The sequence below is a fragment of the Rhyacophila brunnea genome, unplaced genomic scaffold (genome assembly GCF_057557595.1).
Source record: "Rhyacophila brunnea isolate RB1 unplaced genomic scaffold, BYU_Rbru_1.0 scaffold_3, whole genome shotgun sequence".
Classification (NCBI taxonomy): Eukaryota; Metazoa; Arthropoda; class Insecta; order Trichoptera; family Rhyacophilidae; genus Rhyacophila; species Rhyacophila brunnea.
The window spans coordinates 42,769,737-42,783,016 of NW_028232965.1; the positions used below are offsets into that span (position 1 = coordinate 42,769,737).

Genomic DNA, 13,280 nt, shown 5'->3' on the forward strand with positions numbered 1-13,280 from the left:
ATCTCCGATGCCCATTTACAATCAGTTTTGAGAATATCAACTACAAAATTAACACCTGAATTTTAAAAAATGTTAAAAAAATGTACAACAGTTTCATTCTTCTCATTAATTTTTTTGTAATGTTTATTTTTCGTGACAATAAATTGTGTATATCTAAAAATGGTATTTTACTTGGGGCCCGACGCTCATTTTGAATTCTTGAATTTGGCCCTCCATCCAAAAAGTTTGCCCCCCCCCCCCTGACATAGAGAATTAATTAATAAAATGCAAAACTTTATTAAAGTAACTAAGAACAGGGAGGGTTGACCACGGCGACGGAACAATTGAGGGCGAGGCCGACTCTCCCTCACCCTGCAGTGGTGCTACAAAAGCGATCTACGCGCTGCAGGTCTAATTTGGCGAGAGGCGCGAGACGTGGCGATGGACCGAGGGAACTCGCGCAACCTTGTGCATGCCCTATGCCCCAACATCCAGGTTTTGACAGGGTGAAGTAAGTAAGTAATAAGAATAGACGCCCGTTATGAACGAGTGGTCAACTTTATGTCAACGTGTCAATTTACGAAATCTTGGGTCTCGGAATTGGGAACAAATTCACATTTTGTTAGGACCCAGATCATCAACCTGATAGGTGTTGTAAGTTGCCAACATTCATTTCACGCCGCATTGGATTTCAGTCAATAAAAAAATACGTACCTATTATAAAAGTACCAATAGGTATGCACAAATTACAATAGTGTAATGACATTGATAATGAAATTAACTTTTTATTTGGAAAGTAACTGATTTTTTTTGATATGAAGTTAATATGCATTTTTAAAAAAGTATTGTTATTACTTGTGTAACTAAAATAGCAACGCAATAAAAATAAGAAATTAGAATTTATAATTAAAGAAAATAAATATAATGTAACTACTTAATTGGGTATAGGTATAAACAATGTACCTAAATGTTATTGAATTACGATGATGTGGGTCTCTATATATTATATTATGAATTATAATAGTTATAATACATAGTATTTTCATCTACCTTAAAATAATGTGCATAATTGTAGTTAGTATTCACGAAGTTACATAATAATATTATTATATCAATATTTTTGAATTCATTAACGCACAGCGACATCCTGTGTTGGTGACAACTTATTTGATTTTGTCACCGATAGATGACACTTGCGTGATGATTTGGTAAAAATTGTCCTGCCGATTTTTTTATATTTTTTTCGGATGTGTTAAATCCTAATTGATTTTAAGTATACATATATTATTATGTTTACTAAGAAATCAATTGATTTATTAATAAACCATACAATTCAAGTAAAGCCAATTATTCATAAGATATTCAATATATTTTTCCATTTCTAATTATTTTAATACCTTCTTCTACATTAAATATTTATTACAGTTATATTATATTCTCGTAATTCGATTACTTTCTTTAAATCACGTTATTATGGATCTACAGATTCATAATATTTTCACTTAGGTATAGAAATATTATGTAACCGAAAAAAATACGACCAGTAAAAATTCTTATCGATGCACTCTATAATACTAATTAGCTAACAATAATACTATTTTTTATATTATTAGCAATGAGTTATATATCCCTTTTAATATGTCTTCTTCCTGTTTCGATCTCTCCTACACATTTACAAATGCTGTGTGTCTTTTACTAAGCTATCTTAACGTGTTTACATCCCTTATTTTTAATATACTTTTCTTTATCATTTTCTCACACACACCTTCTCTCACCTTACTCCTCTTTTGAATATGTACCTACGTCTTCTCCCTTTCTACATATCTCTCTCTCTCGTTCTCTCCCGGACAGTTACATAATATGACTATGTTTTTTCTCCCTCTGCGTTACAGACAGACGGACAGACACATCAAGACCACAGAACAGATAATAAATAGAATTTATATACGATATATTCAATACACTACATTTTGACGCAGGGTTTTGAATGTGTGAGTGCCCTACGAAAATGAAACACGCACTGTGCACATGCAGTAGTGTGTGTAATACACCAATATTAAATGAGCGTCAATGCATAAACCGAGAGCAGTTGTCAGTATTAGACTTATGACGTATTCTTGACACGTGTTTAAGTTTATCCCGGATTCTTCCTTACTCGAGAGTCAGGTATTTCAGTTCCCTGATCAAGACAAATATCTAATGTAATTTATCTTCTGCTTCTGTACGTGGATTTTTCAGATTTTTGCGAATCAGTCGTTCCTATATCCATCTTTTGGGCAGTATGGGTGGAGGTCGACGGCCAGCCGGTCAGTGATGTGTGTAATCCTACGATCGCCGATATCTTCTCCAAGCATTCAATTTCTCGGATCAGCTAATTTTTATATGATCCCTGAGAGTTTTGTCTGCGGTCTTAGATTATAGAAAATCTGCGGTGCATCTAAGTATACTTTTCCCTATGATTAGCATCATACATTTGGTTTTTAATGTGTCTGGTCTAGAGCCTCGACCCTCCAGTAAACTAATAACATGATATAATATTATAAATGTCACTATCACATGGTGAGATTCCGAGGGTATGCACATCATGCATTGCTTAGGCCTGCACATTTTAAAGCGCATAAGAGATTATTTTTCGTCTGCGGTCATCACACCACTGGTATGTGACTCCTAGAAGCCAACAAACATGTTGTCAGAAATTTAATGGTTTATTGAATTTTCCGAATCCAAAAATAAATAATAAGATTGGTACCTATTAGATATAGACAATGACACACTGAATTGTGCGGCATTTTGAGACAGTTTAAGTTTAAGGGCTGCATTTTTGGACGTCAACGTGATTCATATCAAATAATTGTAACAATATGTACCTATCCACATCAATGAGATTTGATTTTTTCGCTGCTGCAATGAATGCTATGTTAACTCAATGACCGCCATACATTTTTATTTACAACTTTTCAGTGAGTTTACATTAAAAAAATCGTAATTTTTGCTCAGCTCTGGGTATAATCTGGTGTGGATTTTGCCCCCTACCTGAGTCCCGAAGAGAGATGGATTATGGGTATTCGATCAATCTATTTTAGGTAGGTAGGTACATGATTTGAATTCAAGCAGACCAGGATAGAAAAGTGTGTATTTTCCAAATGCATGATTTACCCATAATCAAAAGCTTTTCAAGCGGACAATCTTGCACTCTTTCTACTAGGCGTACCTACACACTAACTAGTTAGGTACTTACCAATCACTAAGGTGAAAATTCACCCCACCCCTCCTTTCATATACAAATTGTTGGTACCTACAAGTTTTTACTGGAAGTTAGCCGGGAACAGCGGCAATTTTATTGCCGATTTCGGAAAAATTCGTGTATTATTTAAGAATGATAACATAATCGTCCTTATCTAACAAATATCCAGTGTTTCGGCTATTTTCAAAGTTTTTTTGATAGAGTTAAATCAGGGCTCGAAATGGACCGGAACGCACCGGAGCGCCGTTCCGGTTCGTAAAATCTCCAAAATTATCGCTCCGTCTCGTGGCCATATTAATTTGACAGTGAGATAGATTTGCCATTTAACGTAAAAATCTAAAAGTTTGTCTTCACTGGTAACCTCATTAAATTTCACGATAATTATCAAAATTTGCTTGAGAAAAAATTATTTTAATCGAAATTTAATGAGGTTGCCATCAACTTGTAGCCAATGTGGACACGGCATAACACACTTATTTTTATAAAATACGAAACCAATTAGATAACTATGTTAACATGTTCACAAAATATTGAGCGCTCCGGTTCGTAAAATATTCCATTTCGAGCGCTGAGTTAAATAGACAAGAACCAAATTGTTTTATAGAAATTACCTGAGTCTATTAATATTACAGTGAATTAGGTTGATGAAAACGTACGCGATTCACCTGTGTCTCATATAGCACATGATAATTTAATTATTGTATAGGATCAAAACTCATCTTTGCCATACAGCGGTTATAATCGATTCAGAAATACCCATGATGAATTAAAATTATTTACAAACTCAACATTTACAAAATTTATTTATTGCTTGATATATAATTTCACTCATAAATAATACTTACATAAATATAGCTCCTAATCTTGATACACAATCTTTACAATGAAAAATAAATATACATTCCAATATAAATAAAGTTTTATGAATATAAATTAACAGTGTAGACTGTTAGTCTCCAGAAATTTGTTTTTAAACATAAGTATATAATATTTATTATGACACAATATTGGTTATGTTTACAACACGTGCTCTTTACTTGGTTGTATTGAACGACTAACTAAATGACACTATGCGTAATAATAAATTATGTGTTATGCCGTGTCTACACTGGCAACCTCATTAAATTTTACGATAATTAACATAATTATCGTAAAATCTAACGAGGTTGCCAGTGTGGACCCGGCATTACATCGGCGCGCGCAACTTCGTCACACGCTAAAAATACACTCTGATCTGTTTTCCCAAACGCGCAAAAAGAAGTAGGTATAACATCAAAAAAATATTTATTAACTAAATATAGAATAATTTTATTATTATCCCTCGGTATGTAGTTAGGAACCTAGGTATTTAATAAAGGTATCTATAAAAATATTTTATAGATTCGAAATAAAATACAATTCTCTCTTTGGCGATACCTAGATATTTATGTGTGTAGGTATATATGTAGGTACCTACCTAGGTAAATGAATATTATTGAAATTTTACTTTATTTTTAGTACAAAACTCAAATCAATTAGAATTTAAATACAAATTCTATAAAGTAGGTACCTACCTACCTACATACTTACCCTCGGTCGATAGTATTAATTTTCCAAATATTGTTAAGTAGAGCGTTTGCTTCATAAGTGTGCATCCCGGCTCTAGGATGAAAATGATGTATGTACCTAATAGGTATATTCCATTTTTTTTACATATAAGTATTATCTATTAATTTATTATCACATAATATTATATTAATACAATTAGTGAATATCATATTTTGATATAATTTTATGCGAGATTATCAGGCAATGAGGCATATTATCTGTGTTTTGTTTATATACAAAATTAATTACTTGTTTGTGTATTAATAGGTAGCTATATTGTGGGATAGCAGGTCCTTGTTTGGGTTTAAACCCATGTCATTTAGGGGAAGGCGGTAGGATGAGTTTGGAAATGGTGTTGTAAGAAAACATTGAGTAGGTAATATTTATAGTTTAATTTACTTATAATATATTTCTTCATTTATCATTTGGTTTAATCACGTACATTAAGATATCAGATAAAATCAATATAATTACAGAAAAGGTTTATTTACAATATTCGGATAGGACGCATTTTATTTACATGGTAAAACTATAGCATAGGCAGTAATATTTTATAATAAATATTAAAATAAGTAATACTGAAAAATCATAATAATTGTACTAGACAAATCTTAAATAGGAAGCAAAATAAAGAATGCAGTTTATATTTATACATAGGTAGCCACATTTTATTATTTTTGCAGGTATTGAATTTTATTAGAGTTGGTAGGTACCTAAGTACCTACCTACTCAGTTGTAGGTAGGCTTCAATATTTAATGATAAAAGCTTTCTAAAAAAATGTGCAGGTAGGAATTAAGGCGATATTTTTACATAGGTACAAAAATGTAACTACCAACCTACCTAGGGTAAGTCTAAAATAAATTAATCCTACCAACAAAATCATAATTATCACATTAAATTTTAATGTTAATGATTTATTGAAAATGCAGAGGTATTGGTAACTAGGAATGAATATTTGAACAAAAATTATAAGTAGTTTAAATAATTTTTCAATCAAAAACTTAAATTGAATAATATCAGTCTTGTAAAAAAACATTGAAAAATTATTAAATATATCTTATTAGCTATAGTGACATGTTTTTCTTTTGATAAATGAAATGGAATATTTTTTGATGATGTGGTTTTTTGCATGAAGTTTTATGTAACATACAAAGCTAAAACTTTTCTGTGGGTATAATAGGTAATGTTACTCAAAATCAACACGCCAATTTGGTTCATTTAAAAAGTTTTGTTTGGCAAAATATCTTTGGCTGGATTATTAAACACACCTGTTGAATTGAGGAACTAGAAAAATACATCTTTTGGCTTTCTTATTTTCGTATTCCTTAACTGATAATGTGTCGTTTTAATCAATTAATGATACTATAAAAACAATAAAAAACACATTCTGAATTAAGGAAACATTACAATACAAGGAAATAATCTTTAATTATTATTGAGTGTTACTTTAATGCTGTTTAATTTATTTAACACCAATGGAGGTCAACAGCTTATTTTTCCGTTAATTACACACTGAAAATTATGGTATTTTTAAACTGAAAACATATTTAATAATTTGTATCATTTTGATGTCGAGTTTTCATATTCAATATAAAAAGCATAATATCAGTAGGTATCACAAAAACAAAGACAAATTATTACTTTTTTGTGAGACTTAACATAAATTAAAACTTGATTTTGCAAAGTGGGCGAACATTTCTAGTAAGGTAAAGCTATCTGTAAGTGGAGGCTGTTGCACTTATAAGGCAGGGCAGGTGCGTGGGATGGGTCACTTATTTATAATCTGACCTCTCAGACTAAGCAATGGGTACACCTTAAAATAATAAGATAAAACAGCACTTAATGCCAGCATAAAGATTACAATGTGCACTGGACGCGGTTTTGGTTTTACCCATGTATGCATGAAATTTTACTAAAAAAAATGCTTCGACAGTCTTATCTCAATTAAAGAAAATAAAAGAATTTAGGGATTATTGACAAGGTTAGTGTGTTGCATGTTGTCTGATAATTTCTTATTTAGGAATATAAGTAATTTACTTTGCAAAACTGTTTTAGTAAAGACATATTTTAAAACCTAGATAAAACAGAAAAAACTTTTTGTGATTTATTTAACATTGTATTGCTTTGGTTAAAACACAAAGAAAAACAATTTTTTTAAACAACTTCCCTATTTAAAATAATATTACTAGTTTTCAGTTCTACTATTTTCAACTAATGATAATGATTATAGTATTTTATCTTTCGTTTTTTTTCCTATAGATACCTACTTAGTAATAATTAACTAAACTTAATTTGAGAAACTTTAAAATTAAAGTACAATTTTGGTAAAACAGAACGCTCTACAATAAATATCTATTTATATTTACAATAATTATAATATTAACTAAAATACCCATTTGGCTGTCTATCTTTTCATAATATCCTCTATGGAGAAACCGAGAGATTTTTTCACTGTCGACGGCTGCACTGGCCTAAACGACGTCATTGACGGCGGACTTAAACCAATATCTGATATGGCGGGTGGAGATGATGCGTTCTTTTGGGACAAGTCCAAAAGGGCCGGAGTATCGGCTCCTTGGCTGGTGGAAGTCACTTCTGGACATCCGTCCATGTGACCTTTCATCTCTGTGTGAGTGAGAAGATGGGTCTTGAGGTTGGAGCGCTGGTTAAAGCTCCGGCTGCAGACGGGGCACTTGTGAGGTGACTCCTCCATGTGCAGGATCTTGTGGACTGCTAAGGTGCGAGACTGGCAGAATCCTTTGCCGCATTCTGTGCATTTGAACGGCTTTTCTTTCGAGTGAATATATCTGGAATAAAAAAACTAAATAAGAAAATATGTTTGTCTGTCACTCATGTTGGCATTGTGCGAAGTTAATTATTACTTTTTATAACTGTCTGAGAAAAGATAAAAATTTACGTAGATACCTAGGTTCCTATACATACCTATTCACAATAAATATATACAAAAAACACATTGGAATTAAATACTCGATTGACCTATTATTTCGAATAAGTATCTACCTACCTACCTATTATATTTCTTTGGCAGATTGCTATAAATATATTATTTACTGCAATCATTTAATTGTTCATTGTTGTTGAAATGAATCGTTTTTACCCGATAGGTACCTATAGGTTTTATGTTCTTATTAATATTTGAAAAGTTTTACTGCATCTGAAAATACCTAGGAAGATATTAATTTTATTCAAATTTAACAATAAGACAGGTCACCTAAAAATATAACATTTTTATCATATAGGTATCTACCAAAGTAATTTAAATATTAGATTATGTTTAATCAACTCAATTAGGTATATTCCGGACATAAGCGTGCTGTGCAGGTATGGGTAAGTAGGGATGAAATGAATTAAAAATACCAACCTATGATCTCTAAGGTGGTCTTGTCTTCTGAAGGCTTTCCCACATATGTCACAGGAGTATGGTCGCTCGTCAGTATGCGTCCTTTCATGAATCAGCAGGTTATAAGACTTAGTGAACTGCCTATTGCAGTATTTGCAGATAAACTGTTTCTTCGGTCTCACACTTGGCGCTCCAGGTTGCTTAGGCGGGCCAGGGTTTCGCGCTGAAGGGTGCAGCTTTTGAAGGTCAACTGGAGGATATCCTCTCGAAGCTTGATGATACAATGCAGCGTTGCGAATCCACTGGTTCATCAAAATAGCAGGAAGTCCGTTTGAGTATGAAGCGGTGGGTGGAATGCCGATTTGGGATTGCATATAAGCTGAGAATGCAGGTGTGTGATGGTGTTGGGCTGGTGGATAACTTGACGGATGATTGATTGGTATTGTGGGAATTTTCGGAGATTCATAAGACGGGAATACTGGTAAGGAGTGGTGGTTCTTTGGATACATGGCGGAGTGCGATGGCTGAATGGTGTGAGGCTGTTGTGCCAACCACATTTGGTGCTGTTGTGCCAAACAATGGTGTTGCGCCATCATGTCGAGGTGGTGTTGATGGTGTTGGTTTGGGGTCCTCCGCTGATGGGTGACGGTGTCTGGTGGTGTGCGGGGGTGCAGTGCAGGATGAGGGTTGTAAGAGTCTTGCGGTGGTGTTCTGGGTGGTGTGGGTAAGGGTGGGCTTGAGGGCTCACGTTTTACAAGGGCCTCTGCTGGATAATCCGGTGGATATTCTGTTTAGAAAAATAAAATATTTTTGTTAATAATATGTAGGTACCTAATTAGATACTTATAACTAAGATAAAATGTCAATAGTCTTTTAAATTAAATGTTCATATTATAAAACATAATGTTCACAAAAAAAATATAATAAACGTGGGTGCCTTTCCAAATTATAATTATAAAATTAGTTTACAAGCAATTTGTTTTTACTACCTACCTACTGGTTACCTGCCTGCAACTAACTTCTATATCTATTCTATAGTCATAGTCCGTTCTATATAGGCACCTAACTATCAATAATTCATTATAAACCATGTCAAAATTAAAAATGTATTAGTTGTTAGTAAGGTAGGTAGATAAATGCATGGAAAAGCCATTCTTTATAAAAAAAAGTGTTTCTTATTGTAGTAGGTAGGTACCTATCTAATAGGCTACAATCTACATTGTGATCATTATGAAGTAGGTACCTACCTAGGTATATTTTATGCTAAAAAATGTGAATATTTTTTACACTTATCTAATAGTCATATTACAATAAAAATACATGGTAATTTACATACCTCTGGCTTTTTCAATTTGGTCTTCAATGTGTAGAATATCGTCAGACATATTATCTGACGCCATCGGATGAGAAAAATGTTCAAATTGTTCACAGTATAAAGTCACTTAAGTATACATTCACTTCTACGGAAGAACCATAAGAAAAAACTGTCAATATGTATGACTTATAAATTAACACTTAAAAAGAGAAAAGTCACACAGTAATTCACTTGAGTTTAAATAATATTATTATAATGTTCAGTCCAAAAACACAGCGCTATTAAAACGTTGAATAAAAACATCTATGTGTAGGAGAATTGATACAATCGATGATACATTGGCGAGTTTTTATGACGCAGATAGTATAAAAAACAACTATGTCCGTCGCTTTGATAGAAGCATATCGCTTACTACAGAAGTTGTGCAGTTACATCGACCGTGTGTAACCTTTGTTGGGTTCTGAAGATAACTGGTTCGTGGGCAGGGAGACTCGGCTGAGCTACTTGCGTAGGGCCCGAACTGATGTCGGTAGCGGGCCTTCCGCGGTGGTGGGGGAATGCCCCGCAGTGGGGATCAAAAGCGCCGCCGCTTCTTCGGAAGTTTGGCTCCACCCATTGGCTGGGCCCGATACGACTCCGCCCAGCGGGACATCGCGGAAATTATGCGCGAGTTGTGCATATTTAAAATCCGCCATCCTGATATTTCGATTTGAATAAATTTCCGGAATCGAATTAGCCACCCTTTGCAGTAACGTTTCCGTCCTTACAAAAGTGAATAGGTATTAGGTACCTATCTATACTTATATTAATACTTATACAGTTCACTGTCGACTAATAAATAGTAAGTACCTACGTGGCGAAAACCATCACTAAGCGAATATTTAACGTTAGGTACGCTTTAAGTTTAGATAGACAAGTACCTACAAATAATTTCAATAAGTACGAAAATATTCTAAACATAATAAGGTAGGTATCTATCTACCTTTATTTATTTATTATTTTTGTCTGGAGATGCTAGATCCTAGAACATATGCGTCATGCAGATAGATAAGTAGGTAATAACAAATCGGCCTTTTGCTCATGGGGGATAGGGCGAGGAATCGCGGGAGACAAGAGTAATGTTTTTGGTGAGGGGGTTGGTCAGGATGAACACTAAATTTATTGACAAATTAGAATTTACAAAGATCCATTCCTCTTGTTTCCTAGTTATTCGCTGCCATGTACCTACGAAGTAGGTATTATTAAGTAGTGCAGTGGTGTTAAAATCAGAGCGTTGGTGAGGAGCTCGGAGCAGGAGCACGGAGCACTGTGTAAGTATATTTTGACACTTTGAACACTGGAATTATTTGAAATGCATCAACACTGTCGAGTGATAAATAACCTCACTTTTTTGACAAAAGAAGCAAATAATGAGAGACGATATGCTGCCGTATTTTGTTTAATAGAATTAGGTATCTATCTAATAATGAAAATGACGATTATTTTAAAACTACTTAGGTACTTATATTTTTATTTTTTAAAATTTGTCAGTAGGTAGGTACCTACATATTAGTATCTACTTACATATAATACCTAGGTAGGTAGATACTTATTAAAACTTTTACCCGGAGCGGAGCAGACCTTGAAGCGGAGTGGAGCAAGTATTAGGTCCCGAGCGGAGCTGGAGCGGAGCAACTCAAAAAATGGTCCGCTCCAACCGTCTGGTTTAAAACTCATTCATTTATTTCGTGCTATGATTTTGTAAGACGGATTTGAGAATGGATGACTCTACATAAATTATTGTGAAATTGATTCCAGTGCATTTTTCTACACTGAAAGTTGTTGTGAAATTAAACTCTTTTCATATCTACGCTATTTACTGTGTTTACCTTCGATATTGATATGGAGGTAGGTATGGGTACCTAGGTACCTAAGAATGTAAGAAGTAAGAATGGATTATTTTCTGCAAGAAGTAGGTAAGTAAGAACTTTATTAGGTAGGTACCTACATCAGTCAATCACTCTATACATAGCCTACGTAGGTAGTAGGTACTATATCGTAGAAGCTTAATGCTGAAAAGTTATAAAAATAAAAGAATAATATTCTTTTTAAGACATGTGCAATTCTATTAGCATGTTCGATCCTAAGAAGATCACATGGGCATCCATAGAGTGGAGGTTATATTAACTGTTTTTTACGAGAAATAGATGTTAGCCACTTGCCCAACCTATTAGGTCTAGAACCTAGATGTCCAAACACACATTGATAAAATAACATGTGCATTTTGCAAGACCAAGTTAGGGACCCACGACATATAAGTAATTATAATTCTAATGGATTTAAGTTTTGTACTACTTATTCCAACTTAATAAATGGAATAGTAATAGGTATATAATGTTTGAGGCTTTCACGGTTGTTTTTTATCGTAGTATAACCTACACCACATTTCATCATAAAACATATCTCTTGATAATGGCCTCTGCAACGAGCCCGAAACGTCGAGTAAAGAAGGAAGAAGGAGACACGGTGAAAACCCAAGAATATACTACGATAGTAATAGGTAGGTAGGTACATAGTAAACTTGTTTAGTTTTTTCTTCTTATTATGTGGTGCGGTACCATAATGTGGTATATACCTAGGCACGTATGTACCTACCTTCCTACCGCCTTGCGCTACAAAGAATTTTTCAGGGTTTTTGCAAGGTGGTTTCATAGGCCCTGGCCGGATTCAAATCAGACCCGGTAGACGAATGGTTTTCGATAAGGCATCTTTCTCAGCCGGCACAATTTTCATAGTAGTTTAGAGTAGTTTACATGCCAACGTCCTTAAAGAAACCTTGATATTAAATCTATATATACATATCCATAAAGGCATCTAGAAAAAAAAGTATGTAAGTTGGTACCTACCGATCTGGATAAATGTTATTAAAAAAATAATAAACATATAATCCTTATCCACCGGCTTGGTAACCAACAGTGACGTCCCGTGGGTGTAGGCAAATTGAGCATCGCTTGGGGGCGGCAGTTATTTGAAGGGCTGCAAATCGATAAGAATCATTAGGACGTACTTATACAGAAATAGAGAGGTACATAAACTTAGTTATAACGAAAATATTATTCCATTAAAAAATTCAGCTCACTGGTTGGAAACAAAATGTATTAATTAACATAAAAGGTTTAACAGGGCTGTAATTTTTTGTGGGGTTTGCGATGTGTAGATTACTTCCGTTGTCCTTGGATGTCAACCTTGATGACCGGCAATAAGACGTGTAGATTTATGAATTATATTTAGGTTATATTATATTTTATAAGTAGGTAGGTACATACTTACATAATTAATTTGCTTATCTAAATATTTTTACAAGTCACTCGCGAATTTTAAAAGTTGTCAGGTGTATTTTAAATGTATGTATGTATGGAGTAGAGATGGCATTGAAATAATTAGATTTAGTGGTATATAGTTTGTTAGTAATGTATCCATAAAACTCATTTCTTACTTCTTAGATATTAGAGTCATGAAAGGGATGATAAAAAATACTGTATAAAAATGGGGCGGCATTTTGACGCTGTCTAGGGGCGGCATTTTGTCTAGATATGTCACTGATGCAGTGAAATTAATAGCTACTTATTTCAACAAGAATTAATTATTGGGATTAGATTTTATAAGGTACTAGGTAGGTACGTAGAATAATGGATAGGTACCAGGTATCCGATACCTATCAAATGAAATCTACTTACTGTGTGAAAAGTTATTTTACCATGGTAGGTAGTAGATATCTATAAACAACTCAACTTTCTTACAGACGAGATATACC

The 13,280-nt window shown here is 33.7% G+C and overlaps 1 protein-coding gene across 1 annotated transcript; it reads right to left on the reverse strand.

Annotated features, from left to right (window-relative positions):
• Positions 1 to 7,209: 7,209 nt before the first annotated feature.
• On the reverse strand, positions 7,210 to 9,724 carry LOC147068390 (uncharacterized). The gene is made up of 3 exons (XM_085952977.1): positions 9,509 to 9,724; positions 8,194 to 8,959; positions 7,210 to 7,618 (listed from the first exon to the last, which is right to left on the reverse strand). The coding sequence occupies exons 1-3, from the start codon at positions 9,570 to 9,572 to the stop codon at positions 7,216 to 7,218; spliced, it is 1,233 nt and encodes a 410-aa protein (XP_085809103.1). The 5' UTR covers positions 9,573 to 9,724; the 3' UTR covers positions 7,210 to 7,215.
• Positions 9,725 to 13,280: the final 3,556 nt, after the last annotated feature.

Coding starts and splice junctions, on each gene's coding strand:
- LOC147068390 (XM_085952977.1), bottom strand. CDS start 9,572: ATGGCGTCAGATAATATGTCTGACGATATTCTACACATTGAAGACCAA. Junction 8,960..9,508: donor CCAAATTGAAAAAGCCAGAG/GTATGTAAATTA, acceptor TTTTCTAAACAG/AATATCCACCGGATTATCCA. Junction 7,619..8,193: donor GACCACCTTAGAGATCATAG/GTTGGTATTTTT, acceptor TTTTTATTCCAG/ATATATTCACTCGAAAGAAA.